General features: G+C 42.9%; 1 protein-coding gene across 1 annotated transcript; it reads right to left on the bottom strand.

Annotated features, from left to right (window-relative positions):
* Positions 1 to 5,547: 5,547 nt before the first annotated feature.
* On the bottom strand, positions 5,548 to 11,175 carry gapdh (glyceraldehyde-3-phosphate dehydrogenase). The gene is made up of 12 exons (XM_062539202.1): positions 11,065 to 11,175; positions 10,441 to 10,486; positions 8,816 to 8,915; positions 8,519 to 8,625; positions 8,337 to 8,427; positions 8,043 to 8,158; positions 7,816 to 7,897; positions 7,523 to 7,674; positions 6,682 to 6,760; positions 6,431 to 6,514; positions 6,164 to 6,261; positions 5,548 to 5,902 (listed from the first exon to the last, which is right to left on the bottom strand). The coding sequence occupies exons 2-12, from the start codon at positions 10,461 to 10,463 to the stop codon at positions 5,833 to 5,835; spliced, it is 1,002 nt and encodes a 333-aa protein (XP_062395186.1). The 5' UTR covers positions 10,464 to 10,486; positions 11,065 to 11,175; the 3' UTR covers positions 5,548 to 5,832.
* Positions 11,176 to 19,285: the final 8,110 nt, after the last annotated feature.

The following is a 19,285-nucleotide window of genomic DNA, read 5'->3' as shown; positions in this document are numbered from 1 at the left end:
TAAAATTCCTTTTTTGAACCCAAAAATCATCATCCAGACACATTGGTCTTGAGTATTGACACCAGCAGCACTTCGTCATGACCCAAATCCAGTTTAATCACATGTCGATCCACCACATGTGAATCAATTATTTTCAAGGCAGTGATGCAACAGTCCATTGCAAGCATCGTACTTTTGCAATTAAGCTGTCAGCTCATATTGATTTCCAATTCCATACCCTGAACCTTTTGTGCAAATGAACAGGCTAGTAGGCTAGTTCCCAATGTTTTGGGATCAAGGCACACTGAAGGTCAACACAGGCAAAACCCAAGGAACAGCGGCACATGATTTTGCTATTACAATTAATGTCACACACACATATTTATAGGGTACACCTCACTGGCCATAGCTCCATAACCTTTAGTGAATAACTATTATGACATAATAATTATACACACCGTATTTTACAGAGACATTCTGCATCACCAACTGCATGCACAACTGTGACACACAGACACACTGCCCGACAGTTAGTGCACAGCTTATTTTTGTAGCTCTGCAAAAAGGGCAAAAAAACCCCACACAAACACATCTAGCAATTTATTGAGCGCAGCTAACCTTTTGAATAGCACAGCACACACCGTATTTTGCTGAGACATTCTGCATCACCAACTGCATGCACCATCTGTGACACACAGACACACTGTGCGACAGTTAGTGCACGGCTTCTTTTTGGAGCACTACCTACAACGACGATCAAATTGCGAATACCCTGATGAGAACCTCTCATGAAAAATATTCCCAAGCAATGCCATGGGATCGGATCTGTCTCGAAAGACTGTCTGTATGCGGGGTCCGAGGTCCACAGGAATACCCACAAAAGGTGACGCATTTGTTAGAGGAGGGGCCAGGGAGCTGCGCTTAGTAAGCAGCCGATCTAACCTGAAAGTCTGATCCTCCAGACCAGGTTTGATTGCCAGCATAAGAGACCATGGTGATACAGCGACGCTTGCGTTTCAGCATAGCTGGCTTTGAGCGCAACATATGGTACTGAGTAGGCTACAGGTGAGACACTTAGCTCACACAAAATCTAGCAAAAAAAAATATAGCCGCAAGCGGCGATGGCGGGCCCCATCACCTGCGGTGCGGACCTGTGACATTTTGGAATCTAACAAAGCAGCCCGTGCGTTGTAGATTTCACAACCGCTCACAAAAAGTAAGGAAACTTGACTTTAGCCCATTATATCTCCCCTTTACTAATACCAACCAGTAAAGTGATTCAAATCATTTTCATCGTTGATTTCTCACCTTTACAATGAGGTATAGCTTGTAAGCATAGGGCAATCATGGAATGAGCAATACAGCCAAATGTCTGAGTAGTGCCAACAAAAAATGTGCCAAAATGACATCTCGTTTTGGGCTTCAAGTGCTACCAGTTGAGTTTAGATACCGGGATGAAATTCTGGAGCCAGTGGCAATTCCATATCCCCAGAATATGGGACCAAATGCCATTCTCCAGGATGACAACGCTCGCCCCCATAGAACTGGGATCATCAGAGAGTACCTCCAGAATTTGGGAGTGGAGAGGATGTACGTGCCAGAGTCACCAACAGGTTGGCTGACTTGGTAATCCATATTTGACATCTTACCCAGTGTGTTGATGTAGTGTACTGTGAATCTTGCACATATATACTGAATTTTTGATATTAATATGTGACATATAAGTCAAGCATGTTTTGTGAGGATGAGAATTGGATCTGCATTGTCAGTACCCATTTCAATCACTATGATGACTTTCTATTGAATAGCCATTTATATACAAAATACAGTTCTGATTGGTAATCCATATTTGAGATGATAACCAGTGTGTTGATATGGTGTACTGTAAATCATGCATCTGTAAGGCTTACGTGTGTGTGTGTGTGTGTGTGTGTGTGTGTGTGTGTGTGTGTGTGTGTGTGTGTGTGTGTGTGCGCTCGTGTGTGTGTGTGTGTGTGTGTGTGTGTGCGTGGGTGTACGCGCCTGTGTGTGAGAGAGTGTGTGCATGGCATGCGTGAGTGTGTGTGTCTGTTTGTCTCTGTGTGTTTTTTTGGTCTTTTTTGCCTTTATTTGACAGTGAATGGCTAGTGAGCCTTCCAGCATTATGAATGGGCATCTCAACTGTACCATGCTACTGTCTCAACTGTACTCAATATAATTAGTCTAGAGTACGGTTGAGACAAAATGCCACCTTGTGTTTATGAGTTAATTGTGAAAAATCTAAACAACTTACGGATATATACTTTGGGTTTTATTTTAGTGCTCAGATCAAAGATATAACATGTAAAAATAGTTATTTTCAGTGGCTTTTTACAGTCAAACTTTCAAGTGGTAATGGGGAAAGCAAAAACTGTCTTAACTGTACTCAGTCTATAGGCTAAATTGGTAAACTAGGCTAGAACTCAATAAAAACATAGCAATTGCAAAGAGTTTTTCATTTAAATTCATTCATTTTATTTAAACATTGGTTAAGGGGAATAAAACCAGAGCAAAATTATGGCGAACGTAATGAGCGAGTAGCCTAACTAACTACACCTATAGCCTACACGCAGATTTCTCTAGATTTTGCAATGACCTTACATATCACAATTTCATAAAATGTGTCAGTTTTTAGGGCACAGAATAACGTTTGTAATGATACCAGTTATGTTTAACAGTTTGTCAATAACTTTGGATTGGAGAAGTCGTTCAAATGTACCATTATCAAAGAGGACACTATGCATGTGCAAAAATCACAACGTGGGCTTACTGTGCACACAAGGTATTTTAAGCTGGTCTGAAGTTTGTTATCTGGCCTCAGGCCTTTCAACATTTTTTCAAGATGTATTAGGTCTACGACTCCACTTCGGTTATAGCTCAATGAGATGAAATGAATTCGCCTCTAAAATTGCCTGTAAAATCGGCATAGGCCTACTTCTTCAATCAGTTTTATCGTCTCACATGCTAGGTTAGAAAGGAAATGGTCAGATAGAAATGTAGCCCATCACATGATTGGCTGTTACAACTGTCTCTTTGTTTCAAACGTCCCAGGGCTCCGCTATTCCAAAACAGTCCAAAGCATGTTATAGGTTGATAACCCTGAAATATAGGCTAGTAAGCCCATTGACTGCAGGCTAGCACACTTGGAACACACTTCCTTTTGCTTCGAGTAGTCAAATTACTCCATAAATATAAAAATATAAGTCTTCATGTTTGATGTCCAACGTTGACTTCACACAGGTGATATCACGAACTATCTGATCCACCTGACTGCCAATAGGGTGAGCTGGTTTGCTAAATGGTCGGATCAAATAGCCTCCTATTGGCAGGACTTACTTTCTGAACCTGGAATATCCACCTCTGCTACGACCCCCAACACCAGAGGTGAGTTTCCCAAAACCATAGTTTCTAACTGGGAAATTGCATTACAAGCAACAAGCCAACTTATAATTACAAAGTTCCTCATGTAGTTAGCAACAATGGTTTTGTTAAACCAGTCACTAACTTAGTTGCCAAGTAGATTTGGGACACAGACACACACTCCAGACTTGCTCATATTTGTGACAGTGTGGTTTTAAACTAGATGAAGTGCCTAATATTCTCTAAGAGACAACTTACAAGACACTTACAGAGTTACAAGTTAATTCTACCTTACACAGTATCAGCAGGAGATAAAGACTTGGGACCACAAAAAAAGCTTAGCCTACCTGGAAATCATTGCTTTGCCTGTAAAACCCTGCATACTCCGCCACACAGCGTTGCATTTCTCATACTGGGTCAGGAAGACAGTGGTTATACATGAAATAAATCACATGATTTCTAGGTCACCCCTTCCCTTCTTGGTGAAATTCATACTGTGGACAATTATCCCTTTGTTGTAAGCATCCTCTATTTTCCCTTGGCTATATCATTACGGTGCAGATAAAGTCAAGCATGGTAGCTATAGGACAGAACTCCGATTTATTCAGCAGGTGGTTGCCAAGCAAAACATTTACAGTACAAATACTATTTGTTGCCTTACCCTAAAATTGTTATTTTAGTTTAAGTTATTATTCCAAGAGCAAATCAGGGACTGTCAGTCGAACCAAATCAAGGTCAAGTAGCTTGCTCAGGGGCAAAGTAACCAGGAATGTATGATTGGGAATATGTTCTAAGGTGTAGATGTTATGACCACAGTCCAGATTGGGTAGAAGGGCTAATATAGACTGTTTAAGTATAGTGTAGCCTATAAGTACAAGTATATACTCTTTTGATCCTGTGGGGGAAAATTGGTCTCTGCATTTATCCCAATCCATGACCGTGAATTAGTGAAATACAGACACCACACAGTGAGGTGAAGCACAGCACACACTAACCCGGGCACTTCAGCCATGTATGTGGGCATGGGAGAGACTCTCCCTCCCCACTCCCCCACCCACATTTTTCCTACTGGTCAGGGATCAAACCGGCAACCCTTCGGAAGCTCTAACCAGTAGGCCCCGGCTGGCAGAATAGGCGGCTTAGATCTCCTGAAATCCACCACCATATCCTTCGTTTTTGTTGCGTTCAACTGCAGATGGTTGAGCCTACACCATTGCACAATCATCCACCAGGTTCCTGTAGGCCTACTCGTCCTCCTGTTCATCCCTGATAGACCCCACAATTGCAGTGTTGACCGAAAACTTCTGCATGTGGTAGGACTCAAGAGTTGTAGCGGAAGTCAGACGTGTACAGGGTGAACAGAATCCATCAGTTTAGCCTCCTTTATCAGCTTCATTGACACAAGGAGAGACTTTCCTTATCGTTCGTCAGTCTGGATGCTTCCATCATTATAGTTGGTCGGTGAGCTATGAATTTTGGGATCTTGAAGTGGACTGTTATGCGGTATAGAATTTTTTTAAAAAGGCATTTAGAACGTGATGGTGGAGGTTATCTAATGTTTATATCAATACTAGTGGTATTAAATGGCTCCTAGAGTGTTGAGTGCAAATATTGTGAATGTGGATAATACAGTGTGAATTTTGAATGATAAAAGTTGCAATTGGTGGATAAACTACATTTCTGAAATTTCAGAGGTGGATATATGGGTTTACTTGCATCTAGCCTCCACCCTGCATATTGTTCTTAAAGTGTATTATTTTTCTTAGGTTAACATTCTTTCAGTCATGGTCATTTAATTGAAACATTTCTGTGAGTGTTTATGTATGGGAGATGTGTGTTTGTACTTTGTAGGGTTACAGTTGTATAAGCTAGTGGATGTTGAAAATGTCCCTAGGGATGAACAAAGCATCAATCATGTTAACTAGGATGATACTTGTTGGCAATCATTCTTGGTGTGAACAACCCTTTATCCAGGTCTTGTCATGCAATTGCAATTGTTGCCTTGTGAGCGGTGGTCACTAGTCAAAGTGCCTTTGCATCATATAATGTTGGAAAGCATAGCAAGGCCAGGTCAAGGTCATTAGGAGGTTGCTACTTTATAATCACTTTAAGGCTAAAGTCAATATTCAGAATTCTCAATTTTAACTCTGCAATACTAACCACCAAGAGAAAAAAAAACACAAACAAATGTTCATTCTCACAAACAGAGGACTTTTATTTTAGCTCTCCCTGTCGCATGGATGACGTGTTGCAGACAGACATGAGAACCTCACACGAGAACAGAACAGGGCTTTATCCATACAAAAACTTAGTTGGTCACCAGACCCGGCCTGCTGCTGCCCTTCTCCCTTCCCACTTCCCCAACCCCAACCCAAACCCCCAACACTTCATGCGGGAATCTCAAGTCATTTAAGGCAGGAAGGCGGGTGGAAGGATGGCAGAGCAGGTCAGTACATATAAAGTGCAATGTCAGTTCTACTCCTTGCTGGCCATGTGCGACATCAGGTCAATGACACGGTTGCTGTAGCCGAACTCATTGTCATACCTGCAGGAGAGAGAGAAAACAATGGTGACAATTAGCATGTTAGCCATGACATATTAGCATGTTAGCTGTTGGTTTTCAGACAATGGCTCCTTGCCCATGTTTGAGATGAAGAGTGAGATTTTATTTTACTACACAGGGCAAGGTGGGTTAAAGGGCCAAGTCTAACAGTTTCCAAAATGGCATACTGTACATTGTGCGTGCATATGGTGAAATTGACAGAAAAGTAGTAGGTCTTAAGGAGCAGTGTGTGTATGGACATACCATGTGACCAGCTTGACGAAGTGATCATTCAGGGCAATGCCAGCGCCAGCATCAAAGATGGAGGAGCGGCAATCGCCGTTGAAATCTGTGGACACCACCTGTGAGGATAAATGACAGTTTTTAGGGGGAGTTGTATGGCAGTAGTAACATCACCATCTGACAATCAATTGGTCCAGGTTGGATACCTGAACCCCCTGTTGCCCATCCATGTTGCTTTGGATAAAAGCACCTGCTAAACAGTGGTCCACATTAACTTTAGATACCCACCTGATGATCTGTGTATCCCAGGAATCCCTTCATTGGGCCATCTGCTGCGGCCTTGACCACTTTCTTGATGTCTTCATACTTGGCCTGTCACGCACAAAGAAAATTCAAAACACTTAACATTGACACTCAGCCATGAAGTCTGTAAAGAAGAAAGGCAGTCATTCATGAAAAAAAATAAAGAGAATAGAAAATTGAATAAAAGTGTGATGCGAGGGAGCACAAGTTGAGGGTGCTGCAATTTGCCAACTCACTGGTTTCTCCAGACGGACAGTCAGGTCAACAACGGATACGTTGGGGGTGGGGACACGGAAGGCCATGCCAGTCAGCTTACTGAAAGAGGATGGGGGGGGTAGTTATTTATAATGGACAAAAGGAAAGGGACTTCGGACAAGGCTTTTATTTTGTTATCTAAAGTACAAATGACTTTGTATTGCGTTATGTTGAACCTTATAGGACTGGAGTGTGAGCAATGCCCACCCACCATTAATTTCGATGGCCAATGAGGCTAGCTGCTTAATGTTCTTAATTGGGAAAAAAGTGATTCAATAAAAAATGAAGCTTGCTAGATCCCTTCTGGCCATGTTCACATTTTCAAGTTACAGATGGTGGCCAGAAATTATATTTTCTATATGGATTGGTTGATGCTCCCAGCTCGGAAACAGACAACTCAAAGGAACAACCAATCCATATAGAAAACATACTTGTTTCCACCAGTAATGTGGAAACTTAAGGAGAAATCCGGTGATTTTTCACATAGATCTCCATTTCTTGAGGTCAGACTACTGTCAGTATGAAAACCCAAAAACGATGGTTTTCACCAAACTCGAGTAGCTAGGTAGCTGGCAGCTACAGCACTACACTCTTGGGGCATGTCCGTGAGCCCCCATTTTCATACCCTCAAGAGTGTAGCGATGTAGCGGCCTGGCTGCTTAATTGGCTTGTTTGTGGAAATGTGGCCAAAACTGAAGGTCATGGGGATCATTTTTGAAGGAAGGTGGCAGCGACACAATTTCTAACCGAACTGTCCGAAGCCAACCCCGCTGACCGGGTGCTGTACCCTCTGAGGTTGAGCATATGTACTGTGCTACTAACCCATTAAGCTCAGGGATGACCTTGCCCACAGCCTTGGCAGCGCCAGTAGAGGCAGGGATGATGTTCTGGCTGGCACCACGGCCATCTCTCCACAGCTTGCCAGATGGGCCGTCCACGGTCTTCTGAGTGGCTGTGATGGCATGAACAGTGCTCTGCAGAGAAGGAGGTAGAGATGGAGAGATGAAGGGACGGGTGGGGAGAGGAGGGCAGATAGAGAGGATAATTGAAATGATGCATGGGACAGTAAAAATATGAAAACGATTTTGGGTGGGATAGATGTCTTAATACCGTACCATCAGACCCTCAATGATCACGAAGTTGTCATTGATGACCTTGGCAAGGGGAGCCAGGCAGTTGGTTGTGCAGGAGGCATTGCTGTTATTTTTTTTGTTGTTTTGTTTTGTTTTTTTTTGAAAAAGAGAGAGAATGGCATTTTTCTGTGAGAACAAGCATCAATCTAAAAACAGGCTTAAAGCCTGGCTGGCATTCTGGAAAAGTGAAGTTGGGACACGCAGCTCACCTGACAACCTTGAGGGATTTGTCGTACTTCTCGTGGTTGACGCCCATGACAAACATGGGGGCATCAGCACTGGGGGCAGAGATGATGACTCTCTTAGCACCACCCTTCAAGTGAGCCTGTTTAAAAGCAACAAACAATTGAATACAAACACTGAGGGTTACAATAATACATGGCAAATCCAAAACAAAGTGCTAGTTTTTGGCTAGCTTAAAACTATAGATAGTAATTATTAAAATGGTTCAAAGCATTTATTTATTCCAGTACAAACAGTTACTGATTGACGGGGCTACTTACAGAGGCCTTCTCAATGGTAGTGAAGACACCAGTGGACTCAACGACATAGTCTGCTCCAGCATCAGACCACTTGATGTTGGCTGGGTCTCTCCTGCAATAAGGAAGACATGCGGTTACCGGACACTGAAAATGGATTTGGAACTATGCTCCACTACGAAAGATTGCTTGTGTGCGTGTCTTACTCGGCGAAGACTGTGATTTTATGTCCGTCAACCACCAGCTTTCCTCCCTCAGCCTTGACCTCACCGTGGAAACGGCCATGAGTGGAGTCATACTTGAACATGTACACCTGGATGGACAGAACAATCAAAGATTCAGCACTCATGTCTACCTCAAGACAGGTAGATCCGTTAGTCAGTGAAATCACCAGTGCACAGGTAGAACCAATAAATGGCAGGGCTTTTACTTTCTGAAGCCGAACTTTTACATCTGACACATACAAACTGAACCCCTAGACCTGTAATAGGAGTGGTCCTCACCATGTATTCCAGGTCAATGAAGGGGTCATTGATTGCCACAATCTCCACTTTCTTAGAGTGGAAACCGGCACGAGTGACCAGGCGGCCGATACGACCGAATCTGAAACATGAAGAAACACGAAACACTTGAAAAGTCGGCTCAAGGTCTGCTCAGAATATGCTCATCAAGTAATTATGCCTTCATGAACACATAATGCTCACAAGGGCAGCTCTAGGACTCCATTACGGCAATGAATATACAGTGATCTACGGCTTATGATTTCCATTCACCATACGAGCTGCCATATAAAACAGATAGTGCAGAGAAGTTAATCAACTTTAAAATTGATGGACTACGGGTCACTCATTTGTTTTGATTTGTTGTTGTGATCTTATTTGGCCAGTAGATGGCATACAAGCACACAGATTGTTGAGGCCACTTGAAAGTGACCTCATCCCCTGGGCCTGCTGAACTTTGGTATGGCCTACAGAGGCTACAGCAGTCTGGCTAATATATCACTACTGCCACAGTAGCAAGTAGCTCTGCTCAGATTACAACATTTGGACAGAGGCAAGGGACTATCGTTCACATATACTGTACACACACACACACAAATGTGCACAGTAAGTGTGTGGTAGAAGTAGCCCAGTTATTTTACATGCATAATCTCATAGGAGAAGTGGCCCAGGTTGAATACTAGTGTGGATTTTTAAGGGCAGTTCTTTTTTTTTTTTTTTTTTTTTTTTTTACTACAACACTTCAGTCTTTAAAATCAGCCAAATGATTCATTCAATTAGTTGTTTTAAGTGATTAGTTTAGATTAGCCTACTAAATTGTAAACTCCAATGGCAAAAAGCACACATGACATGAACTGCGACATCCTTTTGTAAAGACATCCTGGACTGTTGGACTAGCATAAAGTTATTATTTAACTAAGTCACTTCAAGGGAACAGACAGAAATGAGTTGATCTCATCTTCAAATCACCAGACCCATGCATGGTGAAGGAGTGATATTTTATGATCACCATAAACCATATTGCTAAACTAAAGGAATATGGGTACAATGCAACAGGTGAAGACATTTGAGTATCCTACATGTTTAACTAATAACATAATAGTAAAGTTGACTGTATCCAATTCGCCCTCAGAGTCATGCAGCATAGGCCCACGATTTAATTCCTTGTAATCACATTGTCCCATTATCTGCACCGAAAAACAATTACGTTTACGCCTACTACCGCGAAAACAATGTGACTATCCACAAGTTCAGTCTGGTGAACATGAGGAGAATCACATCGAGGTCACATCAGAGGGTGAACTTAGCATACGGATTTCCAAAGAGTCCTCGGCGATAAAGCAACTCGTTTCTCAGCGTCACTCTGACGACATTGAGCACGTTTAGCAAATAGTGGGAGTCAACCATTCACAAGACATTTAACCAACTAGCTACAGCCAAAATCATGTCACAATCACTCAGGTGATTTGGTCTTAATTATCGAGACTGGTAGACTACGCTGGTGCAGTCTAGAAGTCAAGTCAAAGTATCCGATTGTGGAGAAGATTATACTAGGCCTATTATGCAATTAACATGTAGAGAGGCTTATCAAAACAAAACTAAAAAGTGCAGAGCGTAGGCCTACTCACCCATTTACTCCAACTTTGACCATTTTGAATGACTGGGGACTGTCCTCTGAAAAGATAGAGAAGTTAGTTATTGAACAGTTATCGACCTTCTTTATGGCAGCAGCATCACAATCTCCGCAGAGACCAAAGTACACGGGGCTGAGATAAGTCAGAGTAATGTATAGTTTGCCGACATCATACTAGCAGACAGAGGAAGTAGCAGATCGCTACAGTTGCGCGCACGGTGCTGCAAGCGCTTGTATGCTCACATTTTCGCCTAAATGAATGTCAGCATATGAGGCTTTAGCTCAAGTGACCCGTGTGGAAACAAAGTTGATGCATCTGTCAGATTCTCAACACTCAAATTCACCAGAAGTATCCTACACGATATCCAATTACCTACTAATAGACATTTCATTGACGGATTAATTATCGAGAAACACTATGGCCTTCAAATAGTTTTCAAGACCAATTAGATTAGTTTACGTCAAACGGGCGTCAAAATCTAGAAGCCTGCGTTAGGCATAGCCTAGGCCTATATAAAAATGTCCAGGAGCCTGTAATATAATGCAGAGAGACCATGCAACAGAAGAGTGAGCAAAAACAGAGGGCGTCAGTTAATTTAGTTTAGGTAGCAATAGTTACCGTTTGTGAGATGCCTCTGCACGTTCCAACACCTGCTGTGTGAGTGGGGCAGGTGAAGGGAGCCGTTTGGGTTTATAGTTTCCTGGCGTTTTGGTTCACGCCCCCTTTTGATTACCCCGCCCCTTCAAAATGTCAAGGTCGCAAAATTTCCTTACTCATGATATGAAGTTCTGAGATGATGCAAATGTAGGCCTACCTTTGATTTTATTAAAAGCATGCATGCCCTATTCATGTAAGATGTATGATAACCAGGCAGTCATAATGGTAGTGGTGTACAATGAATAGCACAAAGTGACTAATAACATAGACCTAACATAACATAACATAACATAACATAACATAGCATAATAATGCACCCTGGCATACAGACCAACAGGTCAAGTGATCCAGCTGTGATAAGTTAGATTGCTGCATATCATATCACAGTCTCATGTGGTCAGTTGTACAAAGGTTTTCTTTTTTATGTTTATATTTCTTACACATTGTCCCTAGATCAAAGCCTTAAGGGATAGCCCAAATGGGACCAGGATATGCCAGGTGATGTTAAAAGTCCTTAGAGAGAGAAACTAGCATATGTGCCAGTGCATGTCCCTTCCTGACCTTCTCCCAGGCCCAGTGGCCAGACTCACTGTCAGGCTACAGGGGATCATATCGCTGGTCTTCCTGGGGGTGACATTTGCTGGAAAGACCATGACCCTTACTCTTTCATCCCTTGTTCCCCTCCTCCTTTTCACTCTGGCCCTGCGTGGGTGAGTGAGGGGGCAAATAGGGACCTGTGCCTTAAGGCTGCATGCGTGGGGGCAAATAGGGACCTGTGCCTTAAGGCTGCATGCGTGGGGGCAAATAGGGACCTGTGCCTTAAGGCCGCGTGGGGGCAAATAGGGACCTGTGCCTTAAGGCTGCATGCGTGGGGGCAAATAGGGACCTGTGCCTTAAGGCTGCATGCGTGGGGGCAAATAGAGACCTGTGCCTTAAGGCCTTAAGGCACATAAACATGATCACACACACACATATGCACACACACACACACACACACAGATATACACGCATGCATACCCTAAACATATGTACACATACATACATACATACATGCAGACAGACATGAATACACACACACACACACACACACACATGCAGACACACATAAACAAACACAAACACATACACATACACATTAACACATAGACACACACACACACACACACACACACACACACACACACACACACACACACACACAGATATACACGCATGCACACCTATAAACATATGCACACATACATACTGTACATGCAGACACACATGAATACACACACACACACACACACATGCAGACACACATAAACAAACACAAACACAAACACATACACATATACACACACACACACACGCACACACTCACACACACACACACACACACACTCACACACACGCACACACACACACACACACACACACACACACACACACACAAACACACACACACAAACACACAGACGCACATACACAGTCATACAGCGCCCTCCACAATTATTGGCACCCCTGGTTAAGATGCCTTAAAAGCCTTAAAATAAATACAATTTGTAGAAGCATACTCTCACACTGAAAATTGTAGAAAAATGTAACCTTCAACTCAAGTGAATTTTAGGGTGGGGAAAAAAATCCCTGACTGAGACATAATTATTCTTCATAAAATCACCTGTTCCACAATTATTGGCACCCCTAACAATTCCTAGGAAATAAATGTAGTTAAAGTATTTCTGTCATTTCTACAGTAGTTTACAAAGTCGATCAGAGTATGTAGGAACATTTAATTAGTAATTCTTAAAGGGATAATCCGGAGTGAAATGCACTTTAGATCAATTTTTCGGACTATTGGGAGTAAATACGTTGAGTTGACACCAAAATCATGTCATTCGGATGTATTTTGAGAAAGTTCGAGCTCACTGTTTTTAGCCAAAACTCGTTAGCCTGGAGGTGACTCGGGCATGTCATTTCGCCGCTACAAAACGCTATTTTATACCTCTTCTACTGTTCCAAACAACACTACACTTACGTGGTAGTGAGTAGAGGGTCCCTAAAGTCAAACCGAAGTATCCCCACGTCTTTATGTGGTCGGATAGAGAGTCCAGAATGAATTTAATCGAGTCAGTACCTTTCCGGAAATGTCGGTGCTGCAGCTGACAACGCTTTAACAACACTTTATTAACATTTCCGGAAAGGTACGGACTCGGTTAAATTCATTCTGGACTCTCTATCCGACCACATAAAGACGTGGGGATACTTCGGTTTGGCTTTAGGGATCCTCTACTCACTACCACGTAAGCGTAGTGTTGTTTGGAACAGTAGAAGAGGTATAAAAATAGCGTTTTGTAGCGGCGAAATGACATGCCCGAGTCACCTCCAGGCTAACGAGTTTTGGCTAAAAACGGTGAGCTCAAACTTTCTCAAAATACATCCGAATGACATGATTTTGGTGTCAACTCAACGTATTTACTCCCAATAGTCCGAAAAATTGATCTAAAGTGCATTTCACTCCGGATTATCCCTTTAACATCCTGTTTCCCTGGGCTGTAAATATGACATCACACAGAGGCCATATCTCTTCAACATGGGAAAGACAAAGGAACACACTGTTCAAGTAAGGCAGATGTGTGTCGACCTTCACAAGTAAGGCAATGGCTACAAGAAAATAGCCACTCGCATACCTGCCCATATCTATGGTCAGAGGAATCGTTAAGAGGTTTAAAACAACTGGAACAGTGGTAAACAAGCCTGGAAGAGGACGCATGTTTATTTTGCCACCACGCACAGTGAGGAGGATGGTAAGAGAAATGAAAAAAATCTCCAAAACTCACTGTTACAGAACTGCATCAAATGGTTGCATCTTGGGGTCACAAAGTCTCCATCATGCCCTATCTACATGCCAACAAGTTGTTTGGGAGGCATGCACGGAAAAAAACCTTTCTCACTCAAAATCATAAGCACAAACGTCTGGAGCGGTACTGGGCCTTCAACTGGGACCGTGTGCTTTGGTCAGATGAGACAAAGTTAGAGCTTTTTGGCAACAAACTGTGACACTGCCACATAATTTAGCATATAGGAGTCACTAGGTTCGGTTATACAGTGAAAATAAATATTGGTAGCCTAAGTGCATTTCCTATCGTTTTTGTTTCCATCCTGTTTATGTCCCTGTTGACCTGTATTGTATCTTATTTATGTGTATGCACGTTTTCATTATGGTATGTGGGTGGTGGAATTGATCAGCTGGGCAAACTAGTCAGCTGATTGCCAAAGCTGTCAGCTGACGTTCCAATCAGCTGATGCGCCAAATTTGAAAGACTTTAAAATAGCGGAAGAGAGGGAGAAACGGGGCGCTTATCACGTACAGGGAGACCATTGGAGACCTGACGATTTCGCGTCTGTATGTGCACAGAAAGCTAGTGGTGGAAGTAGCTAAAGACCACCGTTCACCGGACTCGAGGACTATTTGGAAGCTGAACAACAACTGCTGTCGCTAGTCTACGTTGCGCCGGTGAGACTGATCAGTTCGTGACCCGGAGTCATCTTTTTCTGTTTCCTTCTAAAGGCTCGTCGTGAGTTATGTTTGCTATTTCTTCGGATGGATAATTAAGACGGGTGTCTGGATTCATCTACTTTCACTCTTGGGATTTGTGGATTACCTTTTTCGTTTGGGAGCATCTAAAGTTGCGTCACGGATGCGCATATTCGGCCTACCGGCTGAACAGGCGTGCGCGCTGGGAGTGTGCAGATCCGAGGTGACGTGTCGCGTATGGAATTAAGAACAATTAAGAACTTTTTGGACTGAGTTGTACAAAAGTGTTTGAATGAGTGTGTGCAAAATATATGTTGAAACTCGACTGACGTTTTCTGCTTGCCTTGCTTTCTCTTATTATTCTGACCGGGACATATCAATATACAGCCAGATCAAAGAAATACCCAATTTTAAGTAATAGTCATATTTATATATAAGTCTGATTGTTACAGATGGTGGCCAGTACGGGGATTGATCTGTATTGATTTTGTCACTGTGAAAAAAATAACTACTAAGAGTATGGCAAAGCAACAGTCAATGACAACATCTTTATTGTATACATTATACAGTTATGATGACAATGATGACAATAACGCTAATGAAGGCTATGTTGTTGGTGCTGGTGATGATGATAATTATGATGATGATGATGGTGGGGGTCAGTCTAAGTCTTTAAGGAACCAAGGGGAGAATGTAAACCAGGCTACACAAACAGACTATAATGAGTTAATAGAAGGTGTGGCTGCTATGAAAGAACAAGTGCTCAACATAGAGACTGATTTTAGAGACTCTGTTGTGAGTTCTGTGAATAGAGAAGTGTTCTTCAGGGAGTATGTCGATATGAGGTTAGTCAAGCTAGAAAAAGATTTAATGGCAAACATAGAAGAACTAAACAGGGAGATATTTAACTGTCTCCTAAGAAGAGATGAGCAATGGCAAAAGCAAGTTCACAAGCTAACTCTGAGCTCTCCCATAGCACAAAAAATAACATCTGTCACCCCTGAGATAAGCCCAACAGCTTTAGTTAACCTGAGTCTAGCTGGTGCACCTCCCTGCTGCTCCAATGGCCCATCAGACCCTGTGGCCATCTTTAATACAGACTGCCCTGAATATCTTCAACCTCTCCAGAGAGATCTGCCCTCTATCACCTCCAGGGAATTGGGGGAAACAGAGGGGAAGAAACACATGCCCCAAGGTGAAGTTCCAACCAGGGTCAAGGCAGGCCAGGCTGTGATCTCCAAAGAACCGCCTGACATGCCCACCACCTTGGCTGAAGTGGCCCAGGCTCAAGACGAGGATCCAAGAGTGGGTGAACTGAGAGGGTCCAGCCTGCAGTCATCGTCTACTCACAACTACATCAGTTTTGAGGTGCAACAGGGGGTCTTGTTCCGAATAGTCCCGGCTCGAGACGGAGGTGAGAGGTCCCAGGTGGTTGTCCCGCAGTCATTGGTCCAAAAATTCCTGTGTTACTTTCACACCAAGCCGTGCGGTGGACATCTTGGGCGGCTGAAGACGCTGTTGCGGGTCTTAAAGGTTGCCTGGTGGCCAGACATCCGTCACGATGTTGCGGAATACACAAGGACCTGCAGAACCTGCCATGACCAGAAGGCCAACAACATCGTGCCGTCCCGGTTACTTCAGAGCTCAGGTGGCAAAACTCCAGTGAAGATGAGGGATGGGGACTTCATGAGAGGTAAAAGGCCCAGGTGGACACCTGGCCAGATCCCGGTGTATTTGGTGGGGGCAGATACCTCAAACGTCACCAGGAGAGGCTCATCTACAGACTATCCTCAGAGCCACATGCCTTCAAACCAGTGGAGAGCAAAGAGAAATGGGTGGAGGATGTCTAATGGTAGGTGGGAGTGCACCAGGCCAGACGTGCTAAGTTTTGAATTTCCCGCAGGAAAGAGACGTCCTTTCACAAGGGTAACTTAGGCTGTGTCAGGTCATTCCTATCTCCAATATCAAAAACAGTTTACATTAAGCTAGTGCCTACAAGTGGGAAGGACCAGCAATTAAAGAAATATCAGGGTACTAACTACAGGGTAGGATGGAGCACCCCACGGACAGAGAAATGTGGTTAAAATGAATATATTTAATGGTGTCTTAATTTAGTAGCCTCCGGCTGGAGGGGGGGTCTATGTGACACTGCCACATAATTTAGCATATAGGAGTCACTAGGTTCGGTTATACAGTGAAAATAAATATTGGTAGCCTAAGTGCATTTCCTATCGTTTTTGTTTCCATCCTGTTTATGTCCCTGTTGACCTGTATTGTATCTTATTTATGTGTATGCACGTTTTCATTATGGTATGTGGGTGGTGGAATTGATCAGCTGGGCAAACTAGTCAGCTGATTGCCAAAGCTGTCAGCTGACGTTCCAATCAGCTGATGCGCCAAATTTGAAAGACTTTAAAATAGCGGAAGAGAGGGAGAAACGGGGCGCTTATCACGTACAGGGAGACCATTGGAGACCTGACGATTTCGCGTCTGTATGTGCACAGAAAGCTAGTGGTGGAAGTAGCTAAAGACCACCGTTCACCGGACTCGAGGACTATTTGGAAGCTGAACAACAACTGCTGTCGCTAGTCTACGTTGCGCCGGTGAGACTGATCAGTTCGTGACCCGGAGTCATCTTTTTCTGTTTCCTTCTAAAGGCTCGTCGTGAGTTATGTTTGCTATTTCTTCGGATGGATAATTAAGACGGGTGTCTGGATTCATCTACTTTCACTCTTGGGATTTGTGGATTACCTTTTTCGTTTGGGAGCATCTAAAGTTGCGTCACGGATGCGCATATTCGGCCTACCGGCTGAACAGGCGTGCGCGCTGGGAGTGTGCAGATCCGAGGTGACGTGTCGCGTATGGAATTAAGAACAATTAAGAACTTTTTGGACTGAGTTGTACAAAAGTGTTTGAATGAGTGTGTGCAAAATATATGTTGAAACTCGACTGACGTTTTCTGCTTGCCTTGCTTTCTCTTATTATTCTGACCGGGACATATCAATATACAGCCAGATCAAAGAAATACCCAATTTTAAGTAATAGTCATATTTATATATAAGTCTGATTGTTACAAAACACTCTAAGTGGGTCTGGCGTAACAAAAAGATGAGTATGCAGAACAGCACCTCATGCCCACTGTGAAGTATGGGGGAGGATCGGTGATGCTGTGGGCCTGTTTCTCTTCCAAAGGGCCTGGGAACCTTGTTAGGGTGCATGGCATCATGAATGCTTTGAAATACCAGGACATTTTGAATCAAAATCTGGTGGCCTCTGCCCGAAAGCTGAAGATGGGTCGTCACTGGGTCTTTCAGCAAGATAATGACCCTAAACATATGGCCAAGTCTACACAGAAATGGTTCACCAGACACCGTATCAAGCTCCTACCATGGCCATCTTAGTTCCCAGACCTCAACCCCATTGAAAACCTGTGGGGTGAGTTGAAGAGGAGAGTGAAGAGGAGAGAACCCAGGTCGTTGGATGATTTGGAGACTTTGTGCAAAGAGGAATGGTCGAAGATCCCTCTTTTTGTTTTCTCTAATCTTGTGAAACATTATAAGACAAGCTTAGGTGCTGTTTTATTAGCAAAAGGGGGTTGTACAAAGCATTAATATCAGGGGTGCCAATAATTGTGGCACACATGATTTGATGTAAAATGATTATTTCTTAATATGGGATTTTTTTCCTTCTAAATAAATGCACTTGTATTAAAGGTTGGATTTTACGCTTTTTTTTCACTGTGGTCCTATATTATTTGGGGAAAAAATGAATTTATTAGAAGCTAAAGAGCACATCTTAACCAGGGGTACCAATAATTATGGAGGGCACTGTATATATAGGCACACAGGGGTATAAAAAAAGCCCTGCTTCAGAAAGTAAAAGTCCTGCCTAGTCCTGCCAACAAGTCCACATTTTTGTTCCAACCATTCACTTGATCAGCTGATTCTAATGCGAAGTCTTAAGCCAGGTAGATCAGCTAATTAGTGAAATCTCCTGTATTAATCACAAAGTAGAACCAATATATGGCAGGACTTTTACTTTCTGAAGTCGGACATCTCTGTACACACACACACACATACACACACACACACACACACACACACACACACACACACAAACACACACACACACACACAAATATGCACGCACAGACACACACACAGACAGAGAGACATGTGCAGACACACAAACAAACACACACATACACACAGAGACATACACACATAAAAACGACATACGTAAACCAAAATCATTTTTGCATGATCGTAACCGAAAGTAGGATATAAACAAATTTCACTTGTTCTGGAGTGAAAACACTATTTTCAATTTTAAATAAACGGTTAATACAATTTTTTTTACAACTGCTTACACACTAAATTTTTGCTTTTTGTTTGCTTTTGTTGCTTTTTGCTTACAATGTCTCAACATGTCTTTCAAACACCAAACCCCCCCCCTCCAAATCTGTGGAACCCTATTGTAATTCTCAATGTTTCACTCAGTTTTCAATTTCCTATAGCACATTTTGCAAAACACTATACACAATTTTACACACAAATAAAACGTTTTTTCAGACACAACCAAAATGGCACACTTACAAAAAGTAGACTGTCATATCGACTGTCACATACACACACACACACAGAGAGAGAGAGAGAGAGAGAGAGA

This window comes from Sardina pilchardus, chromosome 6, assembly GCF_963854185.1.
Source record: "Sardina pilchardus chromosome 6, fSarPil1.1, whole genome shotgun sequence".
NCBI classification, from domain to species: Eukaryota; Metazoa; Chordata; class Actinopteri; order Clupeiformes; family Clupeidae; genus Sardina; species Sardina pilchardus.
The sequence above is the reverse complement of the archived record's forward strand: the minus strand, read 5'-3'. Positions and strand labels throughout refer to the sequence as shown.

What these genes read in the sequence shown, in the direction of transcription:
- gapdh (XM_062539202.1), bottom strand. Translation starts at nt 10,463, where the DNA reads ATGGTCAAAGTTGGAGTAAATGG. An exon ending in TGATCATTGAGGGTCTGATG is followed by an intron (nt 7,675 to 7,815) that starts GTACGGTATTAA and finishes CCTTCTCTGCAG; the next exon opens with AGCACTGTTCATGCCATCAC. An exon ending in TGGGATACACAGATCATCAG is followed by an intron (nt 6,262 to 6,430) that starts GTGGGTATCTAA and finishes TTATCCTCACAG; the next exon opens with GTGGTGTCCACAGATTTCAA.